Source organism: Ambystoma mexicanum, chromosome 4p, assembly GCF_040938575.1.
Source record: "Ambystoma mexicanum isolate Mex_15411 chromosome 4p, UKY_AmexF1_1, whole genome shotgun sequence".
Classification (NCBI taxonomy): domain Eukaryota; kingdom Metazoa; phylum Chordata; class Amphibia; order Caudata; family Ambystomatidae; genus Ambystoma; species Ambystoma mexicanum.
Genome location: NC_090927.1, coordinates 995,014,591 through 995,040,110, shown reverse-complemented (window position 1 = coordinate 995,040,110; position 25,520 = coordinate 995,014,591). Strand labels below are relative to the sequence as shown.

The window sequence follows — 25,520 nt, the reverse complement described above, 5'->3', positions numbered from 1 at the left end:
CCAGGATCCATGCTTGATGTCCGAAAGCTATTGATCGCTACACATGGCAAAGCATGACAAACAAATATGACCCACATCCTGGCTGCAACCTGACAGCCCCAAAATAAATGAAAAGGTCAAATTCCCAGCCGCTATCTGCAGCATCCCCTACCCCCCAGTCCCTCCCCAAAGATGGACAAAGGTCCAAACCGGCTGAACAGCCCCAAAACCAAAGAAACCCAAAGGGTCAAATGTACCCGCTGCAACCACAGCTCCATGCACAAAACAAAAACGTAGAATGCACCCAGATCCTGGCTGAACCCACAGCCCCAACTCCGAAAGAACAGTGCCTACTCCATTCTAGGTGAAGCCTCAGCCCCAACCTCCGGGTGTAGCCTACAGCCTCATGCATGACAACTGTGTACCCCAAAAAGCCTCACACACAAGGAAATGCATACACACACCCACCAAAACAATCAAATAATCCGCCCGACCACACCACAAGACATCCATAACAACCAGGGAGAAAACCCCTTATAGATAACAGCAACAAACAAACATTATGACAGCACATACTATACCAAAATCCCCTTGCCCAACCTGCAAAGGAAAAGCATTAGAAAATGTCTCAAATGGCACCACACTAAAGAAACAACCAAGTCCAACCCGCAAGAGAACATTAAATCTCAAAACCTTAGACCAGAATGCATGTGTCCCAAAACATGTCCAAAATGCACCCCCGCACTCACATGTCCCACGTGTCCCCAACATGTGTCCAAAGTGCAGACCCTACACCCACATGTCCCAAGGTAGAGTAGCAACCACCTTGCACCCACCAAACCAAAAATGCAGAAGAAAATGATGCGCAGAGCCCAGGACCCTAAACCGAAGGCCACAACAGCAATGAAATGAGAACAGGCCTTACACATAAACCTTGCCCACTAAACCAACCCACACAAAGGGCACTTACGTTCCCCAAAGGTCATGATATACAACAAACCGCAATAAATAAACAAAGCCTCCTAAACCGGCTACCTAGTCTTCATTTAACTTTAGACCGTTGAACTGCACATAAAGTTCTCACAAATCCGGATCCAAAACTTTGAGCTTCTCGACAAAACAACAGTCCTGGCAGAACACTTCGCTGTGGAACTCACCAAAAGAACAAATCGAGCAAATAGTAGAATCCACAACCTCACCGGAAATGTTAATTGATCCCTTTCCCCGAACATCCACAGATAACTGCATAGGCTTCTGAGCTGCGAAAATGGCTGACATGGGATAAGAAAACTCCTTATGTTCCACCCTAGGCCTTTTCCGGCCAGGGTCCGCCGCCCACTGCTCCCGGCAAGCATGTTTTGCAAGACAAGTACTTTTTGACACATTCAGCTCCCTGTAGCACTCCCGTACCTCCTAATGTGCTGCGCTCACAGGGTAACCATGGCAAAACGATCACTCACCAACCAATGTCTTCACCTCACATGACTCCCTCAGCGTCATCACTTCACTGCCAACAATGGGCAGTAATGGACCTTTCAGGCCGCTTTGCACGTCAGGCACAATGCACCCCTGCATGCAGTACTCACTCCCCCGCTGACTATTGGCCCGACTGCCTTGTCGCCTGACCATGTGCTGCCTCCTACCTTCTCCGGGTACCAACACCAATCCCTGCACCACCAGGGTTTTACTATTTGCACTCCTTCAATCGGCTCTCGGTACACTCTGACCGGATCCGCCGATGGCTTCTGCCTGTGCCGCCCAGCACAGGACTCCGCGCTCTTCTGCTGGTACCACACTAGCCCGCCAAAAAACTGTGTCAGCTCATGGGAAGCCCGGGACCATGACTCCAGTCAGTCCCAGAACGGCACTCTGATGGCTCATGCGTAGCCTGGCGCCCTCTATCACAGCTTGGATGGAGGCCCTATTGGAATAGCCCCCCTGATACTGCCCGGCTTATCAGCCCCCACTAACAACCTTTCCTCTCATGCTGGCATCCCAGCCAGCCAACCAGGACGCCGGCAGGTTACTGTGTGGATGATGACCTGGAGAGCAGTGTATGTCCCAAGCTGCTCCTTCCACCACAGCACCGGCTTCCTGGACCTCTGGAAACCAGCTTGTCGCCAAAATGAAGTAGTCTGTGGGTAAATGACGATACTGTGCCTTTTTACATCTTCAGGTACATTTATTCCAGGTTACCAGGTAAGTCGCGTGCATGTATGTTCCTGTACGTTCCAGTGCACACATAGCCGCCCAGACTGAAACATCTGACGTTCCTCAACACCTCTTCCACTAGCATACAGCGACCAACACCCGAAAGGAATTTGGAATAGGTGGCCTCACATAGACTCTCTCAACAATAACAATCCATCTCTAATCTTCAACAGCACCCGCCCATGTGTCTGAACTCTCTAGGGCTGCTTAAGTCGAGCCCTGCCAGCCACCCAAGTCCTAGAACGGCACCATGCACACACGCATCCCCTAATATATACCCCATAGAATTTTCCAACCACATTGACTAGGGTCACCAAGGGCGTTCAACCAAGGAAAAAAACACATTGAGGCCACACAAGTGGGGAAAGAGCGCTACATAGATAACAAAATACAATACAATATATAAGCACTGGCCATCCACACACACCAGCGTCCCCTTCCAACTGACCTGGAACCCAGCTCCAACATTCAAACCTCCAGCCTTCCAAAGTGACCTCACCACCTTCCACATAACAGGACGCTCACTACAGACAAGCTACAACACAGAGTTATTCATTAAGTGCTATACAGAAGTATGATTAAAGTTTAATACGCCTTATTTCACAGTAAAATATTAAAACCGAAAAGGATCCGCGTTGGCAGGGAAGAGCATGTGAATTGACAGAACATTCAGACTGTCATTCTCATCTGCCATGACGTGCTTTTTTTTCTTTTTTTCCTAAAGGCAGGGACAGAGCTGGAAGTGTGTTAAGTTCACGGTTGAAGCCCCAGCGAACACATTAAAGGGAGTAAGGGTTTAAGTTCAAGGTGGCAACCTTTTTTTAACACTCGATGTGTGTGCACATTGTGGGGTGTCGTAGGTGACCCGATTCTTTGTGACCGTGTTTTCTTTTCTTTGCCCTTTGGTATCTTGTGTTATGGTTTCTACAGGTCAGTACGCTTAAAATGGCGGCCTCCCGCCGCCGCTGCTCTGATCCTGTGCCAGCTGTGGTGTTGTGCAAAGTACATGCCTCAGTAGGAGCATCAGCCTTGCGGCATAAACGGGGCCTGTGTGTATCGGCGAAAAATAAACTAGATTATTGATGTTTTTGTGGTTTGTTCACAATTTTTGGGAATGTCAAAAATGAGGCTTGAGGCAGGAAGGCTCCGAGGGCGGGCACATGGTGCGTGATTTGTTGTCGTTGACTGAGGTAATCGTGTCTGAACGTTTTCGTGGAATGCCTGCCAGCTCCAGGAATGTGTGAGCCGCTTCTTTGCAACGCCAGAGAATAACGCTAGGAGGAATGCTGGGGCATTCTACTCTCCATGAAGCAACGGCTCTTATGTTGCTCACAGGTTTCTCAACTCAAACCCTCCATCCGCGATTTCAGGTTCTTTCATACGGACTCCTTAAATGTGAATGCGTTTAATAACTTTGTTAAACTTGTAGGCAGAAGACCAAACATTAGCAGTAGTAAAATTAATTTAACAATGTATTTGCAGATAATGGGTCTTGCGACAGTTAGGTGCCAATCTATGCTACACGAATTAAAATATTTCTAAAACCGGAGGTCAAAGTGAGTGGGAGCTATCAGGAGCACAGTGGCACTATTTTAATGTTTTACCATTAACAGTTAAAATACTTTTTGCAACCACTTTCACCATGCCGGAACGTTACTTTTTGAAATAAAACATCTTTTTAGTCCTTTTGTTTTTTTTTTTACATTTATGAAGCGCACAAACCGCCTGCAGGCATCGAGGCGCTGTACATAAAGTGTTACATGAAAGACGTTTACTTGGAATTCGGTATAGACATATGGTGCTTTACATGACAAATAATATACGTTGACAGGCAAGTTCATACAAATAACAACGTTTTGATCGCCTTGTGGAAGTCTAGATGGGATGTTACTCCTCTAAGGTGAGGTAGCAGGGAGTTCCATTGAATGGCAGCAATGAATGGGAAGCTGGAGCCGCCAAGGGTGGTAATTTCACCACCCTTTAGAAGTTGCAGCCAAACTGAAATCGGTTTCAGTGCATTCATGGAGTCTGGATGGAGTCTGTCTCTTCATCTTAACTATCAGAAGATGGCGGAGGTGCTGCTAACACTTAAGAAATGATCCACCTGTTGTCTCAGGTCAAATACATAGATGATGCAGTTCATGAAGGTTTAGGCCATGTCCATGGGATTATATTTGAACATCAGGTGGCTGGCTAAATGGGATTCGCCACTTCATACGACTGGACACGTGTGTAGTTATAGTAGGAGTCTTAGCGACTAGGGACTAGTTAATTGGAATACTGTAATGCACTTGTGCGGGATACTTCAGGCCCACATACTATTCATCCCTAGGAGATGACTTAGTTTTGTGATCGAGCCGTTGTAATACACCACCAAATTCTATTCATGGCAGCACACATTTGTCCTAGCTGAAGCAGATACTGTTTTGGTAGATGTTAAGTATGGGTTAAAGCAGAGTAAAAATAAGCGAGTAGATGCAATTGATTTCATAAAGGCAATGTATAAATGTTCCAGCTGACTGACCAACTGAGAGAAATGAATGGAAAAACTACACAGAGGACCTAATTTTGCCTGTTCGACCAACTTGGCTGCCAACCTGATCTGACACATCCACAACCCTTTGAAACGTGTGTTGCATACTCCATCCGCCACCCGAATCACAGTTCCACTACGTTTCTTGGCACACTTCTACTGCTGCCTAGAACCAGTTATCTTAAAATCATCTGTTCAGCGACATCAGCATTAGCACTAGATCCACATTTTACCACCAATCAATTTACTATTGTCTAAATTATGTTTATAGTTCATCTGATTCTTTTGTAAGAGGCTGAAGGAGCGCTTTGAACTCGTAACAAGTGTTATACACATAATATTACACTTAACTGGGAGATGGTTAATTTCCAAAATATTAGAGGTGGGTTTGAGACCGTTCCCTACTTTGTATCGCACAATGCAAATTTCAGATCTTATAAAATGGAAGGGCTACGTGAAAAACCTGATTTTATTTTAATGTATATCTCAGAGACGTCCGACACCTCCCTAGAATACGAGCACAATATACAGCTACAGTATAGTACATTTTATGGGAGTGTGGAACTTTGAAATCAATAAATTTTTTCTGGGGGATGTTGACATCTGTGCAATCGCATTACTGTCCTTTTGCTGTCGTTCGTTCGGTCGCTTCCCTTAATGTTAGTTCCACGGTTTACATCTACTGGCAATGTGTTTCACTGTGTCCTGCAGCCATTACATTAGCTAGGAGGGCCTTGGGGTTTCTATCTTCAGCATGGGTGGACGTTTGCTTTAATAGAGCATGTTTAGGCTGTTGTGAATGGATGGTAAATCATGGCATGAGACATTTAATGAGGATGCATTCGTTTTTTCCCATTTGGACAGATCATTTGAAATATCTGATGAAGACCACTCCATACAAGACTTGTCTGTGTTTGCGGAGCCCGATGAAGAAGCTCAGATGTTTCTGTTTAACCTGGAGACCATTAGTGTTGCAACATCTGAAAAGGTATGCCCCCAACATGATTTGTCAAATTCTATACAGTGTTGACTTGTAGACTTTCTAACCATGTGGCGTACATTCTGCCGACTGCTCTGAATTAGTTCTGTTACTGTAAGACTCTGAAAGCAACTTTAGGGCACACTGGTTTAGTACAGTGCAATGAGGCCCATCGGCCATATTTCCCATTAGTGGTCTTTCATGGGGAATCTACAGTCTTGCGGGTGCTGTCAAGCGGCTGCAGTCAGCCAGCACATCCCTGCATGAAGAGTCTTGGAAAGCGTTGTCTGTAGAATACACCACACTCCCTGAGCTACCAGGAAATCTTCCACGTGAATGTGAAGCCAGGATCTAGACCCTGACACTAAGGTATAGGGCTTCATTGCAAGCTTGGCATTGAGGTAATCCCTTTACTGCCACTTTACTTTGAATTACCAGATCAACAAATGGAGAATTTGGATGTCAAGTTGAGGATTTACTGTGCCGACTTACTGCTTACAGTAGTTCTGCCAAAAATCCTGATGGAGTCCCATAGACTCCAAAAATGGGGATTTGCACCACAGTGCTGCCATTTCATGATCTGTCATGAATAACTGGCAGAACCACAGACTTGAACTTTCAGGAACCATGGAGTCAGTCCACCAGAGGCAAGGAAATAATAGGAACACCCATGATTCAAGATGTCCAGAGATGTTCCCATTCAATTCCTGCCCAGGTATCTCTCTTGAACAGCATCAATAGCAAAAAGGTAGAATATGTAAGGTCGAAAGAAGGAACTGCTGGGTCCAGAGGTAACTGTAGATGAGAATAAACAGTGGTTTTAATGTAGGTCCATATGGCAACCCTAGAATCCCTTTAAACATACTCCTGTAAGATTCCCCAGTGTAGTACCAGTATTGGTCAAAAGAGGAACAAAAACAGTGGCAGGTCGACTACCCCTTCCTTGAGTCCCTGTGACACTTGCAGGCTAAATTCAAGATAATCCTGCTAAATCAAGGATTAATCGTACCACAATCTCATCCGTTAGAAAATCATGTATTCATTTATTTATATGCATAGGACTATCACAGAGTCCTGTACATGACACACTAAAACTACCAAATCTGTGCTAGCCACTTACAGTCTAGATGGTGTGGTGACATCAAACTTTTCCTAATGAATAGAAACAAAAATAGACTAAACAGATTTTTTTTTTGAGTAAACAGAAACAAATTCATTAGGAAGGGAAAAATGAAAATAAAACTAAAAACACAAGTTATTTACCAATTTGGGATCAATGGTCTTGATCCCTCATGCATACATAAATATCCCAGAGTTTTCTCAATTGGTCCATAGAGGGTCAGGATAGTAGAGGGGTTTCCTAGGGTATCTGCTAACTTCAAAGATATATGTTATAGGGACTATTAAGACTCCTTATTGATAGGCTAGCCTGCAGTACAAACAAATAAATAAAACCCAATTACTCGCCAAACAAGAAGACTCCAAAGGGTATCCACAGACATAGCTCCAGGTTCGTGAGGTTCTGAGTTGTGAGAGGTGGATGCTCCGGCTCTGTCTCATCTTATGCCTTTGTTCTGGAAGTATAGTGTCCTGCTACGATGCCCCTGACGTAACTTCATAGTTGCATCTGCCATCTTGGATTGGGTACGCTTGAAACAAGCGGTTCTCAGTCACTGTCATCTTGGTGTGGACAAAAAGTATTATCTTGTGGCTGAGTAACGCTGTGTCCAGCGCGGCTGCCATCGATGTCCAGGCAACAGCCAACTGGGAAACTCAAACTTAGGATCTGGTAAAGCCTTCCTGACAGTACACCCTCTCCCCTTCTGCTCCCCACTTGGAAGCCTTCTTCTATACACCAGGTTTTGTTAGGGTGAGCAGAGAATTTTGGGAGTAAATACATTTTTGGCTGGAATCCAGGAGCGCTCCTCAGGCCCATAACCAGACCAGTCAATCAGATACTGTATACTTTAATTCTTCCGTCTAGAGTCGAGAATTTTATTTGCTTCATACTCATCCTTTGGTCCGATGCCAGAGGTTGTTGGAGAGGTCTGTTCCTATATTTTTCGGAAATAAACAATAGGTTTGAGAATAGACACATGAAAAACAGGGTTTATTCTGTATGATCTTGGAAAGATCAATCGCATGGCAACAGGATTGATCACTTTTTCTATCGAAAAGGGTCCTATGAATCTTGGTTTTCTTTTTCTGATGCAACAGTGAATACAAATAACCATACTTTATCCAGTCTTTTACAGGCGGGTGCATCTTGTCTTTTTGTCTGCATGTCCGGTGGCACTGATTTGAGCTTGTTTAAGATGACTAACTGCTTTTTGAAAGCCTTGTTGCAAAAGTCTTACGCTGTCTGTTGATGCAGGAATATTTGAAACGCCTTCCTTAGGCACAGGGAAGGATGTAGGATAATATCTAAAGGAAAGATGAAAAGGCATATCAGCTAGGTATGTTTAGAATCATTGTAGGAGAAATATGCCATTGGAAGTAGTGAAACCCAATCCTCATTAATTTCTGTAGCATAGCAAAGCAGATAGTGACCAATGGTCTGATTCATGCATTCTGTGGGTGATAGGCAGATGAGTAGTTCAGCGTGATGAAATGCCAGTTGAGTACAAGCACACCAATTGTCTTGGTCAGTGTGATAACAATTCAATTATTCAGAGTTCTCAGTTGAACTCTAACGTATTTCTAAAAATGTAAGGGTGCTGGGGAGAGTACGCTGACTCTGGTATCATAAATCGGAAAGTGACAATATAAAGTGAAATACCCATTATCTAAAGGGAACTCCCGTCCCCTGCCCACCTATCGTTACTGAGAAGAACCTCTCAGTCAAGTGAAAGTGAGACCATCTTGATTCAGCAGTCTCTTGATTTTGTAACATTCAAACAAGTATTTTGTAACTCCTCATTGATTGCCTATAATTAGCAACATGTATTCATTAATTGTTTAGAAAAGGAAGAAATTGAGAATTCAAACTCATATTGTTTATGGTGGTCTTTCAATTTAAACTATAAATCCTGCCTAACACCTTGTTGCCAGTTATTACATCCAAATTCAACATATGATATCGTTTTTATCAAAATTAACAATTGACGCAATTGTACAAGTTCTACGCGTTTCGAGAATGAATTCTCTTCATCAGGAGCAAAAATAATCTTAATAGTTTCACCACACTTTAAATAGATATACTTAAATCATTATTTTCAAACATCATCTTCATTTGTGAACAATTTCCGAAATTCTAAAACTCTTCACTTTATATTTTAGGTACATGTCTAATCAACTCACACAAGATCTCTTAAACTCAGGACAAGTTAACACTACTTCAGTCTGGTGTCACACCTGCTAGATTGAGCACAAAAACTTTTACCGCCCTGTATAAAATTGTTAAAAAATGAAGATGATGTTTGGAAATAATTATTTAAGTTTATCGATTTAATGTTTGAACATCCATTACAAAACCATACAAACATACACCCCCACAACCCATAATTTCCACTCAGTTCTTCATCTTTCACCACTTCTTTCTCCCCATCTTTGATCTAGCGTTACAACTGGTGAAAAGGGGTAACTAAAAAGTCTCTTGCTCTCAAACGTCCCTTTGAAGAACCTCAAGAGATGCTGTCTCACCTCATCCTTCAATGTGGCAAAGACGTATTGAAGAATGCCCTCAGCCAAATCGGAAACCCTCCTATCATTATTGGTAATTCCATCTAGACACTTCAAGATGCTAGAGCACATAAACATCCAGAATGTCCCTAAAACATTGTCAGACAAGTACTGGAATGCTGTCGCGGCATTGCATAGTCCAAGGGCATTACCAGATATTTGTATTGTCCATATCATGACCGGAATGCTGTTTTCCATTTGTCCCCTGGTGCGATCCGAACTAAATGTTATGCTCCCTTTAAGTCAAGTTTGGTATAGATTGAACAATGATGAGCTTGATCGATTAGGACCTGGATGAAGGGTAAAGGATATCTATTCTTTATAGTTCTCTCATTGAGTTGACGACCGTCCACACACGGTCTGAGCTCTGTTCCTGTTCCAATCCGCCTTGGAGGAGTTTCCCTGCGTCCAATAAAGAACTAAGGAATCTCTCGGAATGTCAAAGTAAATGAAAAAAAGAGTCCACTGTCCTGTGTCAAAATACCTACCTTTATCCCTTAAACTATTAAGTTAACTAAAGCGATACTGGGTTTTCTTGGTCCAGAAGAATAGCTCCCTTCTTCTGAACAATGAACTACAATTCCAATCTTAGGTGGCTCCCTTGCCCAGGTCTAAATTCCTTTCCAGGATGTCAAGCAAAGTCCCAGCTTTTGATTCGGGTACGTTCTCAGTTCCAATTAAAAAAGTAAAGTTCCAACTCAAACATCATTCCTTATTGCCCGTAGTTTTCCTCAGTATTGGGTTCCTGAAGAATACCCCCTTTCTCCAGGTATTTTCAATACTTTTGCCGTGCTAGGGAAATTACTCCCTTCCCCGGGCTTTCTTCTCCTTGGTCTCACGACACAACACACCATGGGGGTATGGCTTTCTTCACCTGATCGCTCTTGGTTTATGATACACAAAACCAGAGTGTATGGCTTCTTTCCCCTTGTCTCGCTTGGTTTCACAGTGCACAAACATTGGGGGAATGTCTCCCTTCCCCTGGTCTTTCTCAGACTTTGTGGCAGTATGCAGCTCCTGGAGGAATGCCTCCTTTCCCCAGGCCTTTCTCCGGCTCTGTCTTACAGCCCACCAAGTCCACTTCCCTGCCAGGTAGTGCGACTATGAAGAGCAGTGGTAATCCTCCTTTGCGGGTCCCCGACACACATTTCTTCTCTGTCCTTCGGGGTAGACTTTTACTCTCCTGCTATGTGCTATCGGATGGCCAACTATATAAGCTAGCCTCTTTACTGTACTATGGGTCCCAGACCCTGTATTGGCGATTTCCAGGGTACCTTGCTTCGTTGTCCGCGAGTGCTCCAGTTTCTCTGGGGTGTTTGCATGCAGCTGTGGGACTCCCAGTGCTGCCGAGGACTTTTGCGGGACTGCGGTCATTCCGCAGCCCGCTTTTCCTTCTCGTCACGCGGTTCCTCTCCTCCGTGCCTCCCTGGTTCAAGGAACGCCAGGAGCCTTTGTCCATCAGTTCGCCAGGTCGTTCCTCTTCTCCCAACTGCCGTCAGACCTTTCTACTCTCTTCTTGGCATCCTGGTCTGCTTCCGTGTTTCATGTCGTGCTTCCTTCGCTCTCACGGTTCCTCCAGGGAGGGTTAGACAACAGTGTCAGTCCGTCGTCCATCCTTAAGCCACTGGGCATTTAAATGCTAGAACGTTCAGTCCGATTCAGGTTGGCTCTGCAACTCCATCCTCATGGGAAGGGGCTCCCCCTATGGGAAAAGTGACGACATCTGAGGATTTGCCACACCACACAAACACCTTTTTCACAAAAGAAACACTTATACAATTATTCTGGGGTACTGAGGTAAAGTAAGTGGTTTTATATAGCACCTTTCTGCCATTAGGTTTGGTCTTGCTGTGCATTGTTGTAGTAGTACATCATATAGCACCTTTCTGCCATTAATATGGCCTCAATGCACTTGTGGTGGTAATGCCATCGGAGGCTGAAGTCCAGGTATGGGAACATTCTCCAAAAAGGCTTAGATTGTGTGGGTGTGCATTTGGCCAAGAATAGGAATTAGGTGGGCTGGCTAGGCTCTAGTATGCAGCCCAAGAGCCCAGGAGCTGAGGGAGGTCACTAGAGTCCGATAGTTCAAGAGACTGATTTTGTGTCCAGCTAGACCGAAGTTTGTCATTGGTTGATGCTGTATACTAATGGCAGAGGTGTTGAGGTAAGTCCGGTGCAAGTAGGCAAAGATGTAAGTGTCCAGCTAGACTGAATGTGTCATAGTCGTAGCAGCATTCTAATGTGTGTGAATGGATAGCTGTGGCAGATGTCTACCAAAGTGGTGCGTTATACGTACCTTAAGCTCTGGTGGAGCTCATCATTGATCTTGTTGTGTGATCAGATCATCCTGGAAGGAAGTCTGTTAGTGGAAGAGTAGAGAAGAAAGCATGTATGGGAAGAACTGTGATGTTGATGAGTGCAGGTCGGAATCACCCATTACCTGTGCGGCCGTAAGGATTGTGGTTCTTTGTGCTGGCAGAACAGCAGATTGATCTCCAGTGTGGATTGTTACATTTTGGAAAATCTATGTGCCTGGAGCCTGAAAAGGTGAGCCAAAAGGAGATATCAATTATCTGTTGCGACAGTCTTGGTTTTTTGCTGTTTATTCACTTTAGTTGATTGAAGAGACATGTCTTTAGCTCTTCTATGAACATCTGGTGGTTCTCTTCCATGCAGAGATGCCTCTGTAGGGAGTGCCATACTTTTGTAGCAAATGGTGAGACTGAGCATCCTTCTTACATTTTTTTGTTGAGATTAGGTACTCTGACGAGCCGCGTTACAGGGCGTTAGTGTCCTGGAGGTTGCGGAATGCTGTAATGCAACTAATGGCAATAATGCAGAAAGAAGCAAGACATACTAGGCTTCCTGGCAACTTAGGCAGTCAAACATCACCACCTGCTACAGTCCACCGCACCAGGCATTATTGCCATGTGGCTGGAATCAAACTTCTGTAGACTTCACCACAAACAATCTATGTTAATTACAGAAGGGGGAAAAGCCAAATTAAACCAGTCTTGATCTTGTTTGAAATATTAAAATGAGAAGCGAATGCGTTCAGATTGTATTACATATATTTGCCTCTATATAATGTAAACATTTCAAAATGCAACACAGATGAGGAAAATACCACATTCCTCTGGTGCCATGGTACTTCATATCTGTAGTTATTGCTAAGAGTTCTGTGTATTTGGAATTCCATTTTTCCAGTGCCGCTCTAACGGTGGGGGTCCTTGCTGCACCATTGCTGTTGTGGAGCTCCTACCACACTTTGATAAATTGGCTACTGCTCTAGAGGAGTACAGGAATGAGGAGTGGCTAAACTGTCTACTCAGCCCCACACTACTACCAAAGCAGCAGTGATCCCAATCCTAAGAATGACTGTTCTATAAAAAAAAAGGGACTTAATAAAAACAGTGAATGCACACAACTAATTAAAAACACTAAAGATCCACTCCTGTAAGAGAAACACAAAGAATGCAGACTATTGCTAAGAATGGGCACTATGGGTTGATAAGCAGGTGTGTGTACGCAAGAGATTTAATCAGCTGTGTCGGTATTCAAGTATATGTATTTAAAAAGGCAGAATAGAGGATCTTAAGTCACTATGGTCCTTTTAAGGTGGTTTGGGGAACAAGGCCTCTTCAAAAACCCTTTGTTTCTTGTCTTTTGGCTCAAAAGCATCAAACTGGGCTTCTAGGCACTTTGTTGCAATGAAGCTGGTGTCCTGACAGCTGTCATGCACTCCCAATGGCGATTTGCATCAAGTCGTTTCAAGGCATGGGCTTTGGGTGGATCGGGTTGGCATTCAATACAGTTGATACAATGGCTTCCTACAGCTCAGTTCAGCAGTTGAGTCAGTGGCAAAACTATACTTCTGCGCAGTCAAGTCAGGGTTCGAGACTGTGAGTTGAAGGATTTCAGCCAGTCGAGTTGGATTTCAAGTCTGTTGTTTCCACAGAATTGAGCCAGCAATTGGGTAGATCGATTCAGTCTGCTGCAGTAGGTTCAGCCAGCGTCTGGATGGCTCAAACAGCAATACTGCAGTTAGAAGAACGTAAAGTGCCAAAAGCAGTACCATCGATCCTGTAGCAGCTCGAAGTGAGTGGAGCACGGTCAAGCCATCTATGTGATGTCTCAGGCAGTAAAAATAAGGGCTCCAGCTGTTTCTGGGCTTCAGAGTTGCCGAGAGGCCCAATCCAGGGTGTTCTGGGACCGGGTGAGTAACTGGTTCTGCATTTCCACAACAGGAAATAGTCTGGCACCTAAAGGAAGTCCCTCGCCTCCAGTGAGCAGGAACCTGGTTCTAATGCACAGCCAGTAGAAAGGCCTTGGTCCAATTGCAGTGTCACCCTCACTGTTCCCTAGGAACAGTTAGGGAGAAGAGCTCTTCTCTGCCTTGGAAACATCTTTCTTCCCCTCTGTTGAAGAGTACTTTGAAAGAAGGAGGATTTGTGTTGAACACTCTTGGAGATAGAGACAATTCCAAAGTCCAATGATTAATCAACTAAGGGCAGGGTTTCCTACCCTTTCAAAGTAAACTACTACAACGGATTGGGCCAAACAAAGCCAGTTGTGGGGGATTCAATCTGCGCTGCTTTAACAAATGTCTTTTTCATTCTAACATCATACCCAGAGTCCTGTGTTTGTAGGAAGTGAGCAGACAGGACTTTGCAGAGAGCCATAGCAGAAATCAAGATGGTGGAAGTCCTCTCTCAGCCTATCTCTACTCCAACTCCACCCTCTTTTCCTGTCTGCTGACTTCAAAAAGACTCCAGTGTTCAGGATGCCCATCGGTTAGGCTGTCCTTTTGGAGCCTCCGCAGTCACTTCAGCAGGGTTGCTGGTAGATTCTTATAGTCCACTCAGAAGACCAGCAAGTCTAGTGCAGCCATATGTTGCCAGTGTGCTAGATCCTTCATATAACATTTGCACTGAACACTGTTCACTTTTCTGACCCTGCTGAGATGGGTGGTGCAAGATACAGAGCAGAATAAATGATTAGCCCCAGGGTGGGAAGAAGAGTGGTGCAAGGACCATGATAAATTGGCCTGAATTGGGGAACCTGTCAGTGATGGCAATCAAAACATCTCTTTACAAGGGATTTGCATTCATGTCCTCACACATCCAAGTCCTAATCAATCTGAGGCAATTGCTAAACCGAAATTTACAATCCCCAGGTCCATTTTTGAGTCAGAACAATGTCTGAATATCAGTGCCATAGAATTTGATGCTGAAAGGTTCAAAATTTGGATTTAAAGGGAGAGAGCATACACTGAATACATTACACACATTGAAATGTGTAAGGGATAACATAGAGATATATGTGAATCCCCAGGTGTGGCATGGTGAGGATGTTATTGGGAAGGAGCTAGCACCATCCTTCATTCCCAAGCGCTTTAGAATTGGGCAAGACTCTGTTGACTGCTTCTAGGCACTACAAGGAACCAGGGGCAAGAGGAGCACTGAGAAAGCTTTTTTTAATGCAAATATAATCGCACACGCACATATATGGGCGGGCACTAAAAGAAGGCAGTTATTAAAATATAAGATGCAAATAGCTGAATACATTTGTAAAATCCTATTTAGTTTTAAAAGAAATCTCAAAGCAGGAGAGAAGCAGGCTCTCTGCCAAAATGAATGTGGCCTGTGCTAAAAATGGATCGCAGGGCTCATGCAGTGTTGTGCCACTGAGGCTAGCTCTAGCAGAGCAGCGCGTAACTTAGCAGCTGTCTGTCAAAAGCCTGCACATGCTAAAAGGAGATTTTAATTATACTCCTGAACAACATACAAAATTATGAAAGCTAGGTTTAACAGAAATTACAGGACCAGATAAAAATATGAGGAGAGTGAATGAGGTATGGAGGGAAACACTAGAAAATATTTTTTTACATTAAAAACATCATAGGCAGCAAAATTAAGCTGTGTATTGTTGCATAGGCTAGCATTATGTAAAGTAGCATGTCCTAAAACAGACATCACCGGCCATGAAGGAAGGAAGCCTGGAGCATCCCTTGTATGGAAGCAGGACAATTTGGCATAAAGCTATGCCCATATCCAGAAGCCACTACAGCAAGTTATGAGTATACAAGCTCCTGCCTGGCACCAGTTTGCAGGAGAAAGGAACAGTTGAGGGATAGAACAGACCATTCAAGGAGCAGAGTTATTTGCCCTATTCTCATTTTTGCAAAGAAATACATTTGTTATCCTTTCAAGATAGACTGTTGGCCTTGCATTTACTCTGGTGTGAGCGTGATTAGGGGTACCCTTATAATTAAGGGGTACCCCCTAAATTAGGCTACCCTTAAAATATGATCTCTATCTGATGTTCAGATTTTAACAGTTGAAGACATAATAGCTGAATATATGGATGGCTTATGACCAGGTGATCTGAGTGAGCACGCTTAGTGTCCGGAAATGACGACTAATCGTGAGTTTGTCTGCTACTGATATCAAGAATGACAACAAGCCGTGCCCAAGTAACCGACAAATATTTCTTCAGTAAATGTCTTGCAATGAAAAAATTCATTAGTTGCACATAATGGAAGATTGAATATGAACCTATATTTATGGTTGTCAGAAAGATCGGGAGACTGTCTGTTTTGTAAAGGGGTGTCTTCTCGAATAAAGATTGCACTAGCCTAGATGAGTGCGAGGTGCTGGAAATGATTCACTGGCATTGACATAGCCATGGAGGAGGCCAGAGGTTTAAACATGGCGAACAAAGGCATATAAAATCAAATCCTGAAACATGTGTGCATGCCATTCCTCAGATGTTCAGATACTCACAAAGCATCTGCCACCCAACGTCCACAATAAGGTTGACTGGCTGTGTTTTTAAGGCCTCAATAATTAATTGCTGATATGTTTTGACAGATTTATGTAAATGATGGTCTTGCTTTTCTCTAATAATTTTAATTCACAAAACCTTTCTGAAATATTTGTATACTTATGTATCAGCTGCATGTGTGGTGTGGGAGGCACCTACTACGATATCATACCTAGGACATGCTACCTTTGCGGTACAGTTTTGCGTGTTACATTAATATTTGTTTGATAAGCTAAGCTATGGCATACTTTTCTATGTGTCTGCACTATTCTATCTTGTCTCTGCTCTGCCCTGATTTAAGATTCTATGCTTGCTTAAGTTTGGTATACTACACTGTTATGTCATGCCATGTTATGTTATGCCATGACATGCCATATCATGTGTGTAAGCTGTAGGAACTTATTTTGGAATTTGTGTCTGTTACGAGTTGTGTTGTGCTCCCAAACCTAAATGCATGTTAACTGGAATCTGCTTCAGTTTTTCTTGCTTTTCACTTGCAATTTTATGTATATATTTACCCCTTTTTTGCGGGCGTGGGGGGGGGAATGATGGCAGTTACCATTTATGCTAGCTGGTTAGGCCCATGTTACGTCAGGTTATATTATGTAATGTTCCATTATGTTTTTTTGCATTCATTTCTAATGTTTACATACCTTGAGGCAGCCATAAAGTGGCAGGTAGCACCCCAAAAACATCCAAATAAATGAAAAACACAGGAACGGAAAGTAAATCTGGAAATGTAATATGCTAACAAGATTCTACACCCATGTTTTGACCTATGATGTGCACGTTGCCTTCTATTAACAGGACATGGAAACTGTAGCCTACGTCCAAAAGGATATACAAATCCTGGAATGTACTGATTAACTCAAATAAGCAACCAGACTCAGTCTAAGAGGATTCCTGCCTCACACACTGATTTAACCATCACTAAAGGTCCTGGTAGGCCCCTACAACCTCCAGGAAGCCTGGTCCAGGGCTTTGATAACAAGAGATCCTGGTTGAAGACTCCCCCTCATTAAAGTGCCCATGTGTCATCCCAGCTTACTTGTCTTCAACCTTCACCATTGGTGAAGTACGTTGAATAGCTTTGCCCTCTGTTGTCTTGGGCATGGATTCAACATGCTCACACTCACAATGACACAATGGCACTGTGGCAGGCTTAAGTCAGACCATTGTTGTGCCAAGACAACGTTCATGTCCTTAGACCGTTTGCACACAAGCATACGCCTAGGTTGCTCTGAGATTACTGTGGCGATGACTTGGTGCAGAATACAATCTTTGCTGTTAACATACCATTGAGAGGAAACAAAAGGACAATTTTGCAAATTGTTCAGGGTTTTACGAACAACCCCTCCTGAATGTTACTGAATAAATGTCCTGGTGTACAAGCTGCCCAGAGCACCATTTCCCATGTCTGGGAGCCTTTTTCTGGGGGATATTCAGTTCTGTTTCACACACGTTTTATCCACTTTGGCTGGCTGGCTTAGCAGCCCCTTCACTGCTGATCTTCGGGTGCACTAGTGATCAGATATGTTGGCTTGTGTCTTGAAAGTGTCTCCCAATGCACCACACTTCTGTCATATGATCTTACCGTGATATGAGCATTGGCTGTGATGTATGGTGGAGTGCAAGACTCAAGAGACACAATATGCTGCCTTGTTGACGACCAGAAGCAGGCCATTGGATATCTGGGCTCCATTACGGTCGTACTTGGCAACAGAAGGGATAGAGGCGGACAACGATGATCTGGGGAATGAACCAAAAGGAGAGTAAGTTGGGGAGTTGCAACAGTGGTATGAGGCGGAAGCATTATACGGGCAGGATGAGGGAGGATTATCAGTGCTGGGAGGGGCAAAAAGGGGAGATGGGGCATATCAATATCGAAAATGGGGTGGGGGTGGGCATCAGAGTATGGGAACATTTTTTATGAACTGTGGACATTGTGTAATTGTTTGGTTCAGTTGTAATAATACGAGTGCTTTTGAAGGAATAATAAAATAACGTTTTTCAAAAAGATGGTCATACCATGGCATAAAGTGCTGTACAACGCGTGCCATAGCCTCATTGTTGCAGTTAAAGCATAGTAACATAACATGAGAGAAGAATGCTAGTCTGCCACTGCATACATAATCGGACAGACATCTGGCCAATAGCTCCCTACCTACCCTGTTTGTTCATATCTCTACCTGGGTCTTTCACATAATCTAAAGAACACATCTTGCAGAAGGAGCTCAGGCTAGATTTTCTCACTATAGAAAGCGAAGTATTACTATCATTAGATAGCCTACTTCCAAGTAAGGCGCAAACTTTAGTCTACCGTGACATTAAATGGAACTTGCTCTTAATAACCTTATCAACATTAAATTGGCAGGCCTTTTTACTTTTATTGTACCAGTTTGACCATTAGAGCGCCTGGAGACCATGAAAAATGGCAGCAGTCTATGGTATATAAATCAACTTAAAGATAACATTGCATTCCGTTCCCTTCTGTTTCCTACAGCACTCACCTTTATACACAGTCTGTCCTTGCCTAGGCCACTCTTTAATCCACGTTGGCAGTGACAGAATTAACATTCTGGAGTTTGGCCCTGGGTACAAAGTACAGAGATTCCTGGGCAAACAAACCACCAAGTTTCTATGATTGCCCGAGCCTGCTCTCGAGCCGCCCCTCATGCACCCAACATTACATTGTGTACTAACTTACAATTCTCCAAATCTGCCTTGAAAAAACAAACCATTAATCACAACACTTTAGGACATATCAGCTCCGCTCTTTTGCAGAGCCATGGTCCTCCAGCTGCATCACGCCATCGCTGTGTTCATAGCATCTACTTCCCGATTTCCCATTCTCTTACTTTTCCCTCTCTCATTTTCTTGCTTTAGGCAGAGTAAGGTCTGGATACCGCTGGCGTGGGCACAATATAACATTCCACAAACAAGTCTGGGTGCTTTGATACCAATAGAGTGCTGATTTGGTGTAGTGTAAAAACATAACATGAACCCTTTATGTAATTCTTATGCACCAAGTATACCGCCCAATCTGGGAATAGTGCCTGCTAGTTGGGCCTAAATGTCCACATCAAATCCACCAGGTAGGTTCTTCTAACCATAGCATGTGATATTTTACCCCTGTGTTGCTCAACCTCTATGTAGAGCTACCAAACCTTCTGGGCAAACGTCTGGAAATTGGCATCCATTGTTCAAGAGATAATATAACTTACCTAGAATGTAACACACGTATGCCTCTTCTACGGGGATTCATATTTAGCTATTATTGAGGGCTGCCTTTCAGTTTAATATTCTAAATTAAATCCTACCAAAAAGGAGTTCCTAATAGTTCTATTTGATGCTTCTCACTTGCTTTATCAAACCGGTTTTCAGACGTTTCTTTGATGCTTTAACAAACTTAATGGCTTCAGTCAATTTTCTGCTACATCTCAGAGTATACATTCACTCTCCCAATATTGTAAAATGTTGTTGCCACTAACTTTACTCATAAACTAATATGGCAGGTTGGCAGAAGGTAAAACTCCATAAAATATTGGTCCTGGGAGCAGACTACATGTTGTGGCAGTTCATCAATTTAGGGAACTCTCAGTCAGAGACAATATTTATCCAACTTTGCTGAGTCAAAGGAGTTTTTCTTTAGGAAGACCGTTAGGAACAGCCTTTGGGAGGTAGAGGGTTTGAATTCATTGCTTGAGAATTAGCTGTTGGCATCTGGCCCAGGTTTAAGGTGCAAGGTTTCCACACTCCTCGTCCAGTTGGGATCTGGTGGAATCAGTTGGGACTCAGAACGTATTCCAATCAGAGAGCAATGTTTATACAAATTAAATAGAAAATGGGTCCAAGAAGAAGCTGTGTAAATGTATCTTTGTAGAGCCGACTGGCAAGAGGGGTTTAGGGTGAGCTAACAATGTAACTGCCGTCTGTATTCCCTCAACATATTAAGCAAAAAGGCTTCCTGACTGGACAGTGATAAAGAATTCCCTTTCATGCAGGTGAGACAGGCACCAGGCATCCTTCAACCCCACGGCGTCCTTAAAAGATGACAGTTTTGTTAAATTATGGTCCTGGCCCTCTGTGCACTGTAATCTGTCCAGACCCAGGTAAATCAGAGTTAAAGGCCCCTGCTGTTACCAGATTAATCACCGGGACCTCATATATTAGCCAGCAAATCTCCTCTAGCATCTCATTAAGCAGTTTAAGGGGCAAGTAGGCATTAATAAAAGTGAGTAATTCCCCTCTAATCGCCCCGATAGTAGTAAATACCATCTCCTTCGGTCTGCTCTTACATCTTTCATTATAAATGACATGGACTGTCTGTATGAAATTGCCACCCTGTGGGAACTCCTTGTGAATCCCGAGTGGAAACTCAAGTCAAAGAGGGCCCTTCCCCACCATATGCATCTCTTGCAACAGAATGACGTCTGGGTTGCACCGCCTCATGAATTGCTTTGTGCAAGGAATAAAGAGCCAATTGGCTTGGGATCAAAGATGCTATTTCAAGGAATAATTGCAAGGTACAAGGGGAGTCAAAAGGATGTAAGACATATTAGATTAAGCAAAGGAGAAAACATCTGCCACAGCCAAGTATTAAAAAATCAAAGATGTAGAAAACGTATGTAGGATGGAGTGAGCAAGTCTCCAGGGGCCAAGAAGTGTAATGACACCCAGTACAATTGAATCAAATAAGAGTAAATGGACACATTTGTGGTCTCCTTACACGCGATTCAGAAGTTGAAAACAAGGGCTATTCATTAACCAAAACAAAGCTAATACTGTGCCTATACTCCCTTAAATGTCCCAGAACAGAAAGGTCAACTACAAAGGGGAAGCCTTGGCTTGGGGCCTGACCAATGAGAGACAATGGACTAATTGGGAAAGTGGAGAATAGTATGACTATTTGCGGCACCCAAGTTTCATTTTGCTTTCGTGCTGCTAACGAGTCGAAAAGTCCAAGGAGGGTCTATGTAGCAACATGTTATACAGTGTTGCAGAGACCAACCCGCTGCCATTTTGTCTGCTATAATCAGTATTATAAGTATTTAGAGGTAGTTTGAGGCGTTCCCCTCCCCCCCGGATAAGGGGCAGCCAATGAAGTTATTAACACTTATGTATACTATAGGTACTTATGTCCCCCTAACTAATCCCTTGCTTCAATAGGTTTTAGTTTTCCACGAAGGATGACATCATAAAGGATGCACATTGAGGTATAAAACCTTTGTATAATCACATTTGGGGGGAGGGGGGGTGAATTACTGCCTGTTGTTCGCCAGATTGCCCTACTTTATTTTATGCTTATAATAAAGTCGTATTTTGCCATATTCTTTGAGTCTGTACGTTTATTTGGATCCAATATCATTATTGGTAATTCCATCCAGCACATGAGATGCTTCAAGATACGGGAGCACATAAACGTCCAGTATATCTCTAAAAATGTTGTTATAGAAAAATTGGAATGCTGTCGGGGCATTGCATACTCAAAGGGAATTACAGATATTTGTAGTGCCCATATCATGACCGGAATGCTGTTTTTTATTCGTCCCCTGGTGCGATCCTAACTAAATGTTATGCTCCCTTTAAGTCAAGTTTAGTATAGATTGAACAATTATGAACTTGATCGATTAGGACATGGATGAGGGGTAAAGGATATCTATTCTTTATAGTTCTCTCTTTGAGTTGGCGATCGTCCACACATGGTCTGAGCTCTGTTCCTTCCTTTTTTGGGGGATGAAAAGAGTGGGGCTCCTGCAGTAGAAGTGGAAGGTTTAATAAAGCCTTTTTGCAGGTTGTCTCCAAGATTTTGTTTGAGAATACCGTTTTCCTTTTCAGTGAGTTTATAGGTTCTACCTGGTAATAGCTTGATTTGGCAGTCATAGGGGCTGTGCTGCAGCATTTCAATGGCTTCTACAGGATCAAACGCATCTGGAAAGTCTTCATAAACTGCTGGTAATCTGGTATGGTAATGATGGCTACATGGTTCAAAGAATACTGTGAGCTCTTGGATGCTTGGTTCTCTTCTTCTGCCTCTGACAACTGATCCGCAGGGACACTGATCTGCTAGAAAAGTAAGTTTCCTGTTTCCAATCTATTCATGGGTTATGGTGGGTTAACCAGTGAATTCCCAGTATGATCTGATAATGTGGGGCAGCTATGACATCAAACGAGATGTCTTCCTGGTGTCGCTCAGAACCGACCATAGTTAAAGGATTGTTTTGCATGGTAATAGGACCAGATATCATATTGGATCCATCCACAGAAATAATGGGTTCAATCATTTACTTGTTTTGTAAAGGAACGTGTTGTTACTTGGCAAAAGTCAGATCCATAAAGTTACCCATAGCTTCATTATCAATAAGAGTTAGGATGTCAATCCAACTGGATCTACGTGATTTTTCTGCAGCGGAATAACCCGCAATGGAAATGTTCGCATGGGAAATGTATGCACTACAAAATGTTTGTACATTTCCCATGTGAACATCTGTTACAAAACCATACAAACGTACACCCTCACCCACACCCCCAACATACCCCCACCACCCTACTTACATTTCCTTAGCGCTGTGTCCCTGCGGCGCCGGTTCCCTTTCACTTCCGTGATCGGGAACCGGCACTGCAGGGTCCTTTTCTTTTTTTTTTGGGCAGCTGTAGGGGTTTCCCCGGCAACCCCCGCTCACTATACTGTATAGTATAGTGAGCGGGGTGTTGCGTGGGACACCCCTGCAGCCCGTTTCTTTTTCTGTTGGGTGTGCTGCAGAAGTGTCCTCCGCAACCCCCTCTCACTATACTGTACAGTGTAGTGAGCGGGGTGTTGCGGGGGACTCCCGGCAGCCCCCCAGCCTTTTTTTTCTGTTGGGAGAGCTATGGGGTGTCCCCCGCTCACTATACTGTACAGTCTAGTGAGCGGGGTGTTGCGGGGGACACCCCGCAGCCCACGGCAGCCTTTAAAAAAAAAAAAAAAATGTCAGACCGACCCCACCAATATACCTAAACACATACCACGTAAAGTTCGAACTTTTGGTAGTTAGAACTTTTTGTGGTGTGTGTTTTAGGTATTTTGGTGAGGTCGTCATTTCGGGTTAGGTAATTTCGTCCTAACCCAATCCAACTATTGGATTTTGACATTACTGTTACTTGAATGACGAAGTGTTGAAAGCTACAAGGTGAGATGGGTCATGCCATGTTTTGGTGAGAGGGATTACAGCTTGTAATCTCATCCCATCCTTTTGACAAGCTACATTGTTTCCCGAACTAGACAGAGGTTTCTTTGGACAACCTCTGACAGAGTGATCTGGTTTTACACGATGTCAAACTACGATTACCACGTCACTGGCATTCCCTTTCCTTTGGGGGGGTTGGGTCCTCAGATACTGCCTAACAGCATCCGTTCGTTCTCGTGGGGGAATACCGCTGTCTGTCTCTCTCCCTGTGACAGGGATCATCTCCACTCGGTTCTTCATCTTTCACCACTTCTTTCTCCCCATCTTCGATCTAGCGTTACAACTGGTGAAAAGGGGTAACTAGAAGTCTCTTGCTCTCAAACGCTCCTTTGAGGAACCTCGAGAGATGCTGTCTCACCTCATCCTTCAATGTGGCAGAGACGGATTGAAGAATGCCCTCAGCCAGATCGGAAACCCTCCTATCATTATTGGTAATATCATCTAGCACATGAGACGCTTCAAGGTGCTAGAGCACATAAACATCGAGAATGTCCCTAAAAACGTTGTCCGAGAAGTATTGGAATGCTGTTGCGGCATTTCATAGTGAAAGGGCATTACCAGATATTTGTATTGCCCATATCATGACAGGAATGCTGTTTTCCATTTGTCCCCTGGTGCGTTCCTAACTAAATGTTATGCTCCCTTTAAGTCAAGTTTGGTATAGATTGAACAATGATGAGTTTGATCGATTAGGACCTGGGTGAGGGGTAAAGGATATCCATTCTTTATAGTTCTCTCATTGAGTTGACGATCGTCCACACATGGTCTGAACTCTGTTCCTGTTCCAATCCGCCTTGGAGGAGTTTCGCTGCCTCCAATAAAGAAACAAGGGATCTCTCGGAATGTCAAAGTAAATGAAAAAAGAGCCCACTGTCGTGCGTCAAAATGCCTACTTTTCTCCCTTACACTATTAAGTAAACTAAAGCGATACTGGGTTGTCTGGTCCAGAAGAATAGCTCCCTTCGTCTGAACAATGAACTAGAATTCCAATCGTAGGTGGCTCCCTTGCCAAGGTCTAAGTTCCATTCCAGGATATCAAACAAAATTCCAGCTTGTGATGCAGGTACGTTCTCAGTTCCAATTAAAAAGGTAAAGTTCCAACTCAAGCATCATTCCTTATACCCATAGTTTTCCTCAGTATTGGGTTCCTGAAGAATGCCACCTTTCTCCAGGTATCTTACTTTCAATTCTTTTGCCGTGCCAGGGAAATTACTCCCTTCCCCGGGCTTTCTTCTCCCTGGTCAAACACAACACACCATGGGGGTATGGCTTTCTTCCCCTGATCGCTCTTGTCTTTAAGATGCACAAAACCAGGGTGTATGGCTTATTTCCCCTTGTCTCGCTTGGTTTCACAGTGCACAAACTTTGAGGGAATGCCTCCCTTCCCCTGGCCTTTCTAAGACTTTATATGGCAGTATGCAGCTCCTGGAGGAATGTCTCCCTTCCCCAGACCCATCTCCGGCTCTGTCTCACAGCCCTCCAGGTTCACTTCCCTGCCAGGTAGTGTGACTATGAAGTGCAGTGGTAATCCTCCTTTGCGGGTTCCCGACACGGATTTCCTCTCCAATTTCCATCTGGGTAGACTTGGTTTACTCTCCTGCCAAGTGCCATCAGAAGGCCAACTATATAAGCTAGCCTCTTTACTGTAGTATGGGTCCCAGACCCTGTATTGGCGATTTCCAGGGTACCTTGCTTCTGGTCCGCGAGTGCTCCAGTTTCTCTGGGGCGTTTGCAGGCAGCTGTGGGAGTCACGGTGCTGCCAAGGACTTTTACGGGACTGTGGTCACTCCACAGCCCGCTATTCCTTATCTTCATGCGGTTCCTCTCCTCTGTGCCTCCCTGACTTTAGGAACGCCAGGAGCCCTTGTCCATCAGTTTGCCAGGTTGTTACTCTTCTCTCGACCCGCGTCAGACCTTTCTGCTACCTTCTTGGCATCCTGGTCTGCTTCTGTGTTTCATGTTGTGCTTCCTTCGCTCTCACGGTTCCTCCAGGGAGGGTTAGACAATGGTGTCAGTCCTTCCTCCATCCTTAAGCCACTGGGCATTTGAACGCTAGAACGCTCAGTCCGATTCTGATGATGATTCA

General features: G+C 43.9%; 1 protein-coding gene across 1 annotated transcript in view; it reads left to right on the top strand.

Moving 5' to 3' along the window:
* The window catches only part of CRYBG1 (crystallin beta-gamma domain containing 1), a 1,845,005-nt gene that overhangs the window by 429,457 nt on the left and 1,390,028 nt on the right, over positions 1–25,520 (top strand). Inside the window, exon 2 of the mRNA XM_069606577.1 lies at positions 5,588–5,711. Coding sequence (XP_069462678.1) covers positions 5,588–5,711 — 124 coding nt within the window. The remainder of the gene's footprint in view (positions 1–5,587; positions 5,712–25,520) is intronic.